At 31.4% G+C, this 12,366-nt stretch overlaps 1 protein-coding gene across 3 annotated transcripts; it reads left to right on the plus strand.

Annotated features, from left to right (window-relative positions):
• Positions 1-1,816: 1,816 nt before the first annotated feature.
• On the plus strand, positions 1,817-12,008 carry LOC106719680 (organic cation transporter protein). 3 transcript variants are annotated; one of them, XM_014514076.2, is made up of 5 exons: positions 1,817-1,973; positions 8,218-8,611; positions 9,594-10,001; positions 10,231-10,474; positions 11,481-12,008. In XM_014514076.2, coding segments are annotated over exons 1-5 (1,476 nt in total). In that variant the 5' UTR covers positions 1,817-1,972; the 3' UTR covers positions 11,910-12,008. The 3 variants fall into 3 exon arrangements, with proteins under 3 accessions (XP_014369562.2, XP_014369561.2, XP_045536016.1); XM_014514075.2 differs by lacking the exon at positions 1,817-1,973 and adding an exon at positions 6,899-7,173; XM_045680060.1 differs by lacking the exon at positions 1,817-1,973 and adding an exon at positions 8,016-8,047.
• The last annotated feature ends 358 nt before the right edge of the window (positions 12,009-12,366 follow it).

A 12,366-nucleotide genomic window follows, 5' to 3' on the forward strand; every position in this document is an offset into this window, starting at 1 on the left:
TTACATGATACGATATGTTCAGATTTCAGATTTAAAGACAGACTATTAATAATGTGTATTTAATATAAGTGTAAGGAAATAGCAAAAAGGTTAGTCAACATCACAGGAGACCGAAGAGCTGGCAGCTACCTCGGACAAAGATTTAGTTTAGCTATTCAAAGAGGGAGCGCTGCCAGTATCTTCGGAACCTTGCCTAAAGGGACTCCTTTTAATTATATATTTTAGCTTTTATATTATATTTAAGATAATTATATATCTACTTATATGTTAATTAAGGCAACATAGCTTTGAGTCTGTTTAAAAGAAATAATAAATTAAAATGTGTATTATATTTAAGTAATTGATGATGAAACATGAACTGTCAAGTGTTGTACAATACTAAACAACCGGATTCATAGGATCTCATTTTCTAAAATACTTAAAGGTTTGAAATCTCAACTTTCAAAAAGAACCTTTAGAAAATAAATGCAATGAAAATATGAAATAGGTCCGTAGTGTAATGGCATCTTTGCATGGAATTTGATGTTTGTCTGTTTACAGAACTAAGGCACACCTTTGTAGTGGCCAAAATGTATAAATATCAGTGAAACATTATCTTACGCAATCAAGCAAAACAATGTTTTACGGATATTATGGATATATTACGGATATTTTACGAAGCAAAACAACCTTTATAAATTTAAAACCGATTTAATTGTCTTTAAATTCAAATAAGATCGTAAAATCGCAAAGAGAATCATTAAAACTTTATATTAAAACATTGATTAATTCCAAAAACACATTCGCTGTGATTAAACTGGTAACTGGTATCTAGGTAAAGTCGGTAACTTGTTTTACATCACGCTTGGGGAATTACCTGTCAATGTAGCAATATTTAAGCACAGTAACATTGCCAGATTCATCCTACTACGTCCGTATTCAGATCATATTAAGTTCACTATGAATTAAATAGGTATCTATCCAAATAAATCCCACCCAAATATAACTTACGTCATATACATACGTCGTAAGTTGTCACTATACTTTTATTTGCTTATATATTTTACGTCTAAGAAAGTTAAATATCTGAGTTAGTATGACTCGTAATAAAAAAAACAAGACAACAAACAGAGCTAAATTAAACTGTACAAATTGTACAAGCTAAATAGGTAAAAACGTTTAAGAAAACCATAACAGCTAATAGGGATGGTCCAGGAATCTTTGAATATAAGTACATAATAAAAAGATGTATAGCTACTAAAAATTGTATGGTTTCCAGGCTAATTTTGAACTATATAAAATACATTTAATATGATATGAGGAATTTTAATAATCTGTTGTAACTAAGTTTTTACCTTGGTAAAACAAAAAATATAAAAACCCAAGGAAAAATGGTTTCGAACACAGCATTGTACATCCAAAACGAATAATCGCATAATTACATGTCAGTGACACCACAAAAAAATAATTTAATATATGTCACGTATTATAAAAACTAGTTGGACTGTATAAAATAACAAAAACAAAGCATGTCTATTTTTATTTTTGACGCTACGTAAATAATAAATCAATAATTTTGTAGATGATTATCTACCACAATTAATAAATCTTTTATCATACTGCTATGAAAATATTGGTTGACACAATTTTTTTTTATATATTTCATTTCTATTTTAAAAGAAGCTAATATTACATAACGTTGTTTTTTTGTCTTTTTCTTATATTGCGTGTCAACGCATAAAAGGTACAGCCAGCATTAATCATGGCTTATGCATCAACTGAATTAGAGTCGATTTGTTTAATTTTTCATACATTTGTTGAGACTTGCAGTGAGAATGTACGTCGAAGTGTAACTCCAATATAAAGTGTGTTCGGTTGTGTTTGCGGTTACAACGTGCTTGAGCGCAGCGAAACAAGCTGCGGCGCATGTGTCTCCCGTTTTTAGTTATTATTGTGTGAATTCATTTGGCAAATTCATAACGGATAACCCAAAAGTAAGTAAATGAATCTAGTGTAATACCAAGTTTTTGCAATTAATTTGTATAATTTTAATTGTAACAAGTAATAATGTTATTTTCTTTTTTGTTTAAATTAAATTACCCACTTTTAATAGCTTTTTTATCAGTATAACTCAACAATGCGTAAAGATCATTTTTTGAACTAAGGAACTCACTGGGGTCCACTGTGGTAACAATTATTTTCCGCTTTAAGATTTAGAGTCCTAAGTAATACCAAAGTTTTTGGTATAATGATGAGACCACCAACAATTTTCATTGTTATTGCTTGAAACAATAAAAAAATTAAAAAAAAATACATATGTGTTTTCAAATCATATACATCAAATATTCATGTTTTTCTTATATACATTTTTTAAGAGGTAATTATTAATTTCGATCAGTGAATTCAGTCTACTGTACTGAAAAATACTACGTTATATTAATCGTACAGGGAAATAATTACAATTCAATAATATTTAAATAATGTAGTTTTAATGCTATAGAACAATCAAGATATATATAGTAAACAAACAGCTAGTAACACGTATTCTGTACATAATTAAATGTCGAATAGAAACATAGATATGAGATGATTCCATGAGTCAGGGTTGTACCATTTAGGTCAGGAAACGTACAACATCGTATCGAGGTGATTTCCGCACTTCCATATACGCAATTTGCGAATGCCAACCACTTTCATACATTATACCTTTTTAGTACAACATAGAAAATGTGTAAAATACTAATATTGTACATAGTATAAAAACTATACAAATCTTACCGCAATACTTAGAGTTGGCTTATGATTGTTTAATCAGATCCTTAGTGTACGTTTCTCATAGTAAATCCAGTGTAAAAGGCTCCCCGAGTGACGTAGATTGGCTATAGCAAACAACATTCTTCTATTCCAAAAAATTGGTGGAAACAGTAATAAAGCTGTTTGTAAAATGTAAGTTTTTTGTTTATTTTTCCCATCTATTTTTTTCTTTGTCTAACAATAAAAAAATGGCAAAGTGCTCTCTTGTTGTCGCTTCTAATAAATATGTAACTTATCAGTGGTCACTTCAAAAAGATGAAAAAATTATTAGTTTTCTAACTATTAAAGTTAGAATATGAAACTTAAATCTGCAATTGCACATTAATGTCTTCAATAATCAACATCGTAATAGTGCAATCAATTAAGTCATTCATTAAACAAAATATAGGTGTTGCAAGTAATCACAACATTTCGTCACTTGGACTGTTTTAAGATCAAATATTTTATCTAAATTTTATTGGATAGTATTTATCTTTTCTTTATTTTTATACAACACATGAGTTTTTTTTTGTGATCGTAAAAACACAATGCGGACAACCTTGACTTATTTTAATGAACATATTTACTTGTTAGGTTTAAAATAAATTATTCAGCCTTCTAATTGAAATGTTATATGTACATATGTGTATCATATTTAGAAATATACCTATACATTTCAATACAAGTCATCTGCTACTAACAAATATTATTTACTCTTTTTTATAGGAAAAACTGCATTAATTTCGAGTAAATTGTAGATGAATTTTATTAACGATAGAAACATTTGATTAAAATATATGTATGTAAATAAATAGGCATGTAGGGCAACCACCTCCCACAGCCCCACAGAGATACGAAGGTGGCAAGCCAGTTGGGGCGGGTATTTGTGTGTTTCATTTGGTATTTTTTTTCTTTCCATCTTTTAACTTCAAAAGTGAAATATTTTAATATCTGTGCTTATGTTGCTTCTAACTTCTTTTCCAGAGATACAGATGTTGTAGCTAATTTATTACTACGCAGTTAGTTTTTCTGATGGTACAAAAACATTAAGTAATATCACCTCTTAGAAAAATTTGATTTTTTACATTCGTACGTTTTTTTTCGTAATTAAAAAAAAATTGAAACTGAATATTAAAAAGACTTTGATCAACAGCTTATATTAATTTTGTGATATTAACTATCCGTAGTAATCCTTTTAACGCCAATCGCGTCTATAATTATTGCACAAGAAATAGAAATTGCAAGAGATTTCACAAAATGATTTCTCCATAACAACAACAATAAAAGAAACCGGTCAGCTTATTAAGGTGAAACCAAATGTGAAAACGACCACACTCATGTTATGCTAATACTGTTATGATAGGATAGGATAATACAACTTTATTCTCTTCCCATTCCCATTTCTTCCTATTTTTCAAAGGAATATATAATATAAATCCCGATGACGAGTAATTAATTTTTTGCAATACATGCTTTAGATTTGAGATTTATTGTTTTATTTACATAAAATAATTAACATAAAAATAATTATAATTTTTACTTTAATTTATGTTAAGAATTTATAAAACCACACGAATATCACATTTTTATTATTCATAATGATTTAGTGATCACAATGCCTATATATTTGATTAATCTTAGCCTTTTGGAAACATATTCTTGGTTATTCTTGGGATCACCTTTAAGTGAATCTTAAGCAATCCGAAATGTATTCATTTATAACAAAAGTAAATCGTCATTTGTCTAGTTTATTACGTCGATAATCGTGAGCTTGTGTTTTGCAAAGATTCACAATATTTATGTTAGATCAATTTGTTAGGAGAGGCTGGGCTCGTTTCGAATTGATAAAAAAATATACAATCTGTCTACGGACCCGTCAGTGCCCTATCACAAGGTGAAAGGTCAGTTTATAATATGGTTAAATTATTATACGCTTGATTAAAAAACAGTCCATCAATAGAACTGAATTATCTGTTATTCGACAGACATCACGAACTGTAAACATTAATTGACATTGTTAGTACAAAGTTCAATACAATGAGTTACAAACAATTGAGTGTTTGAAAATTTTTTTTTCTTTGAAAAATGGAAAGATCATCTATAAATTTTATAGCAAAACAATTTTCATTTTTTTATTTTTCTTAATAATTAATAAGTTATATCAAAATCAAAATTAATTTTTGAATCCAGTACCGAAGACGCGCCGAGAACTCCCGAACAAATCCGAGCGCGTGTGACGTCATACTGTTAGTTTTTACTCGTATTAGTATACAGAGGGTGTGTTCCGATATGCACTGCGACCACTGTAGAGTGTGACGTCAATTCAGTATACTGTGAAGCCGTTCCTTTATAGCCAGTTATACTGGTTACGATTTAAAACGGAACGCAATCTCGTATACTGTGAGCCGCATTTTTTGACGCGACATTCAAATGAGTGTATTCAAGTTTTCTAGTACATTAAAAAAACTGTTTTGGAGTACTGTCAAATTAAAAATATTTTAATTAATATTAATTATAAATTGAATTTATAATGTAATAAAAATAAGTACTTTTTCATAAAAAAGAATATGTTTTTCATTATCAACACAGTCTAATAAGGTTAATTTTTGCAATTCTTCCATTGTTTTATTTATTAATCCAAAGTAATTACAGAACTTTAACATGTTCTGATTAAACTGTAGCTTTGTTTATAAGATGTGAGGCACTCGGGTGGTTTTGACTGATCACGTGATCAAAGTACTGCGAGTACCTTACCTCGAAAACGCCAGTGCTCACAGTAGAATATGGCGGCGATTTATGACGTCATATATTTCCCTAGGGTACTGCGGCAGTTTACTGGCAGTCCATAACGGAACGAATTTTTCTACAGTGATAGCACTGTGCAGTGCTCGCAGTGTATATCGGAACATACCCAGAGATAATAAGTACAGTGCTTTGAGCTTTTGTTTTATTTCATTTACAATGTTTTTGTCAACTTGACAGCTGACGTATAATAGCTGTAAACGGTGCACTATTGGGTATGTTCCGATATGCACTGCGAGCACTGCACAGTGCTATCACTGTAGAAAAATTCGTTCCGATATGGACTGCCAGTATACTGCCGCCGCACCCTAGGGAAATATATGACGTCATAAATCGCCGCCATATTCTACTGTGAGCACTGGCGTTTTCGAGGTAAGGTACTCGCAGTACCTTGATCACGTGATCAGTCAAAACCACTCGAGTACCTAACGTCTTATAAACAAAGCTACAGTTTAATCAGAAAATTTTAAAGTTCTGTAATTAGTTTGGATTAATAAATAAAACAATAAAACAATGGAAGAATTGCAAAAATTAACCTTATTAGACTGTGTTGATAATGAAAAACATATTCTTTTTTATGAAAGAGAACTACTTACTTTTATTATATTATAAATTCAATTTACAATTAATATTAATTAAAATATTTATAATTTGACAGTACTCCAAAACAGTTTTTTTTTAATGTACTAGAAAACTTGAATACACTCATTTGAACGCTGCGTCAAAAAATGCGGCTGACAGTATACGGGATTGCGTTCCGTTTTAAATCGTAACCAGTATAACTGGCTATAAAGAGACGGACGGCTTCACAGTATACTGAATTGACGTCACACTGTACAGTGGGCGCAGTTCATATCGGAACATACCCATTATGAATTTGCTAAACATTATGACGTCACAAGTATTGTGGCTATCGTTCACATTCACGTGACTATATTTTAATTTTAAATCGCTTGTAATTAATTGAAAAAAAATATTTTTCGTTTTTCACGTTACATATCGATAAAATTAATAATTAAGTTTTAAAATATATATAAAAAATAAATATTATTTTTTTTTCAAACTCCCAATTATCTGATTAACCTATGCATTCTGATTCATTAGGTATTTCAACATTTAGTAGTAGTAGGGGCTCAGTTCTCCGCAACTCCACGACAAGCGCGTATTTTCCGTTAATATATAACTATTATTTCAACAATGAATATTTCAACATTTTATTCCCGGTTATTATCAGTAGGAGCTTTAAAAATGATAAAATTTTGTAATATCATTAATTAAAATTTAAACTGTTCTCTTGCAAAAAAACGAGAGCGTCGCGTCGCTGTGAAAGTCATTATCCAATTTACAAGTCAAACATTATTCAATAACGCTAAATCGAGGGCCTCATGTTGCTGGTTGCTGCGTAGGCGACATTAGAAACATTTTTAGACTATCCATTCGTCGTTTACGCGCAGCACGTTAGCAGACGCGATACGAAATTCACCGTAATAAAAATTAATTCACGCGCTCCGAAAAATTCCAAAGGCGATGTGTTAATATAAATCACATTCAAAATGACTTCTGAAGACGAAAATAAATTGGACAATATGAATTTAATGGGTGAGTGGCTAAAACAATTATCAATGTAAATTGTTCGGTCTCTTATAAATTTTACTTTTTTAACAGAGTAAAATGTTTATTATACGTCTTTATTCAACAATATTTGACTGTATGATTTTCGAAATATATGTGTATGTGAGAATTCTTTGAAATTTTTTTCCTTTCTTAAATTTGAATTGATTTGAATAGGAATTTGAATTGATTCTATGGATTTGATCGACCCAATGGCAAACAAGCAATTGGGCCGATTGGCCGTAGACCGTTGTAGTCATTTATTAAAGTACTGAATTATACAACTGTATAAACAGTGTACAATATAAACGCACTCCAAATTTAATTTTCCTTTATTAAAAAAAACAATTAGACATTGTATTATTTTTATTTATTTTTAAAGAATGCGTTTGAATATATTTTTTGTGTAAGTTAAGTCTCACGGATAAAATAGTTTACGAAAACTCGTCACATTAAATTAAAAGATATAATCCAAGCAATTCAATTAATAACATTATTATTATAATAATTTTGTTATTTATATAATTATTTGTGTAACTTACACATGCACACATTTATGTATGAGGATGATCTATGCTACTTCAATGTGTTTAATTAATTACATCTACCATTCTAAATGAACAAATCACTCAGCTACATTCCTACTTCTCGATTATCTTATTGATATTGATTAATCTTGTGTAATGCGTAAATTAGAAATTATAATAAGTATTTTGGAAGTAATTTTGAATTATTACGTTTATATTATATTTAATTTTAAGATGTTCCTACCAAGTAGGGTTGGCGACAGGCAGGCCGCCGGCCATAAAAACTTTAAGGTTTATAAAATTTTGCCGACCCAACATGAGTGGGAAAAGGCCAGGGTGATGATAAATTATAATAAGTAGAAAATATTCAATTGTTTTACCATTTCCCTACAACAATAATCTTATTATTCATGCCATTAACTCATTAAAATGGTTTACAGTAATTACAATTGTAATTGATCCAATTTTATCACACATATTTAACACAATTTATTTTTAACTTCAGTGTTGGAGCGAGACAATAAAGATGCTGAAAGTCAGAAAACAACGGAAGATCCGATAACAAAAGCGATCGGTGCAATTGGCAAATGGCAAATATGGATATGTTTCGTGATATTTCTTGTAAAGTTTCCAGTAGCTTGGCATCAAATGAGTATTATATTTCTTGCACCGCCCATGAATTACACATGCGCGAGTTCCGATAATGATTTTGGAAGCATTTGCCTTGCTGAATACAAGAATTGTACCGACTTCCAATATGATCGCAGTGTTTTTCACGAGACGATAATTTCCCAATGGAATCTAGTTTGCAACAGAGAATGGTTGAAGAGCTTAACACAGACAATCTTCATGCTGGGCATCCTTGTCGGCAATATGGTTTTTGGTCACCTATCTGACAGGTTTGTTTCTTTTTAAATATTAGGTATATGAAATACAAATACTAATCGTGTTTTTATCGGGATAAAGAAAAATAACAAAGAAATAAAATAAAGGACTTGCGAAACACCTGAAACATCCATCTCGCTTCTTATGCATCTAGGAAGATCAAAACTTTTACCAACGCTATGACATATTTTATGCAGTATAAATTTAATTTGCCACTCTTTATTCTTCCTTTAAATAGGTTCCGAGGATAAAAGCGAGAAAAATATCGCGGTATTTTCAACTCCCGCTTACCTAGTTTCGATTGTATACGAATAACCGAACCGAATCATGCTTCTTTAAAACCTTATTATTATCGACTTTAATTCATATTCACAAGCTGTCTTCAGTTGCTTTGTCTGCATTATACCATTCGCATTTAATGAATAAAAATATCAACATTATAACGTAATAAAATGTTTTACAAGAAGTTTACAATTTACTGCAGACTTAAGAAATCAAGAATAATATATTAAGTAGTCTACCATTGCTCTATCATAATAAACAGTTCTGAAAGTCAAATTACTTTCGTCAATTCCTTATGCATCACGTAATTGTGAGAGCCAAGACGCAGTCGCGATCACTTCGAATAGATTGACACATCCTGTATTCATTTCGTAATACCGAATTGCATTGACTCCGGATGTCATTACTTTAGCTTAATATTCTTTGATGTAAAGAGATAATAAGATGCATTTCAGATATTACTTTTCTTCCTAAGTAATGAAAGATAAACTTAAAAGATTAAGATGTAACTGCTATGTAACTTTAAAGATCATCCTCCTACTCAACTTTTTTACATTAGTAATTAACATCTGCTTTAATAATGTTAAATAAATATTAAATATATTTTTTTGCATAACTATTAATTAATGCGGAATGTGTATCCGCCATACAAACAAAAATATATTACATCGCTTATAAGTTAATAATTTTAATTAATGGTTTATGCTATTTCAGGTTTGGCAGACGGATGCCATTCGTTGCGGCGGTCTGCCTACAGTTAGTCACAGGCGTTATAACAGCCTTCTCTGTGGATTGGTACATGTTCACAATCCTTCGTTTCTTGCTCGCGGTCGCCACCGGAGGAACGATGGTCAGCAGTTTCGTTCTCATTATGGAAATTATCGGTGCAAAGTACAGAGAAACCGTCGGAATATTATATCAGATACCCTTCAATCTGGGACATCTAACCTTGCCACTTTTTGGCTATTTCTTACGAGACTGGAACACTTTTCAACTAGCTATATCTCTGCCCTCAGTCTTATTTTTAAGCTACTACTTTTTGTTACCTGAGTCACCAAGATGGTTGATAACAGCTGGTAAACCCAAAGAAGCTGCAGTCATAATGGAAACTGCTGCTAAAAGGTCCGTATTGTATTCTATTATCTATGTAGACAAGAAAAAAATTGCAATTTGACATTGAATTGCAAGTATGACATGGAGGCCCATGTCATACTTTTAAAACAAACTAATTAATTTAGTAAAACAGTATGGCGCCTGAAATAACTAAATAGTTACTACTATAAGATTATAATTTTGTAATAGTTGAAAGAGTTAAAATACATGTCTAAAATGGTTAATATTTATGTTCCAGAAACGGCTTACCCACAGATGAAATCGCAACAACAACACAGAAATTAGCCGCAGGACTGAGCAACACGGATGAAGAGCACGCCTCATTCTTAGCTCTGTTTCGCACTCCGAAGTTGCGCGCGCGCACTATTGCTATTTGCTTTAACTGGTTCGTCTGTGGACTTTGCTTCTTTGGAGTGTCCCAGTACATCGGACATGTTTCTGGAGATATATTCTCTAATGTTGCAGTTTCGGCCGCCATTCAGGTATAATGTCAACATATACGTAGAATAAACTATTAAGCTCTTAAGTTCTGAGCTATATTGCGCAGCTGGTATCAGCATTTTGCAAAGGTCTTTGGGTATGATATCTAATATATAAAATTCTCGTGTCGCGGTGTTTGTGGTTAAACTCCTCCGAAACGGCTTGACCGATTCTCATGAAATTTTGTGAGCATATTCAGTAGGTCTGAGAATCGGCCAACATCTATTTTTCATACCGCCATTAAGTTTTTTTTAACTGTGCGCGGACGGAGTCGCGTGCAACAGCTAGTGTTTATATAAAATGGCCAATAATGATGACAAACGGTTGGTTTGTATAATTTACTAGCTTTTACCCGCGACTCCGTCCGCGCGGAATAAAAAATAGAAAACGGGGTAAAAATTATCCTATGTCCGTTTCCTGGTTCTAAGCTACCTGCCCACCAATTTTCAGTCAAATCGATTCAGCCGTTCTTGAGTTATAAATAGTGTAACTAACACGACTTTCTTTTATATATATAGATAGATATCAAAAGAGACAACACCAAGACAAAACTTGAGAATACCTTTATACCTTTTACAAATATTTATTTCCCATTAAGATTTTTTTTACATCGCTTATTTTCAAATGCATACATTACAAGGAATTTATACACGTAAAACTTTCAAGTTTTATAGTTTCTACGTTTCACCTTTGTTAAGTAATTCAAATACACAAAGCTGGTATGCGTACAAATTATTTTGTAGCAGATATTCTATATTCTGTGTTAAAAAAACTTCGTCATTGGAATACTAATTAGCTTTATCCAATGATTTTTTCAAGATTAATAAAATCTGCTTAAATAAAATAAAAGAATTGAAAAGCATTACAATTTTAGAATTCAAACATCACCAATCAATTTTAGTGCTTTGCTCTGGTCATAAAATACAGTACACTTTATTTTGAGTAACAATTAATTAATCACACTATTCATAATTCAATTTATAAATACTAAATCGTATTTTTTTCCAGGTTCCTGGCACACTGATTTCGATTTACGCCAATCGAGTTCTCGGTCGTAAAGTGACTTTAATCAGTGCCAATTGTGTCACCGGCCTGAGCTGCTTGCTCATCATGGTGGTCCCGGATACTGGTGCCAGTCACTTGAGCCTCGGATGCATCGGCCTTTGGGGCATGAGCATTTCCTTCGCCACAGTCTACTTGTACGCTGGAGAACTCTTCCCCACAGTTGTGCGAAATTCTGGCGTAGGTTTAGCATCGACTGTAGCGAGAATCGGTTCTATGTTAGCGCCATTCGTTGCTACTTTAAGACTAACCTATTTTTGGCTTCCACCTTTAGCATTTGGCGTTGTACCTTTAATCGGTGCAGGACTTTGCTTAGTATTACCTGATACTCGAGGAAAGAAACTTCCCGATACTTTAGATGAAGGTGAAGCATAAAGATCTCTATTTACTAATGAAGGAGGCTAATTTATTTTAGTGTGATATAACTTTTAATGATTATATACAAACTTTGACAAATATGTAAGCTAAATATTTTATAGGTATTGTTTAGTATAAAGTCTATTAAAATAGGCTGTGATAAGTTAAAGTAAGTTTGTAAAAAAATTGACTAGATTGCTTTATATTGTAAGATAAATATGAAAATAATCTGTCGAGTGTAAATGAATTTATTGAAACAAATTATTTAAAGTGTATTGATATACTTTGGTGTGTTTGATAATAAAGGACGAAAACAAATTTACGAAATCAATTCAATATTTTAGCCGGCGCCCTTGATTTTATCTGTCCATAATAAATATTTTTTCTAATTAACCTTTTTCTTTTTTCAACAATGATTTAATAGTATACTTTTTGTTATTGTTATTTATACAACATATAACTACCAAAATTAGAT

The sequence above is a fragment of the Papilio machaon genome, chromosome 11 (assembly GCF_912999745.1).
Source record: "Papilio machaon chromosome 11, ilPapMach1.1, whole genome shotgun sequence".
Taxonomy (NCBI): domain Eukaryota; kingdom Metazoa; phylum Arthropoda; class Insecta; order Lepidoptera; family Papilionidae; genus Papilio; species Papilio machaon.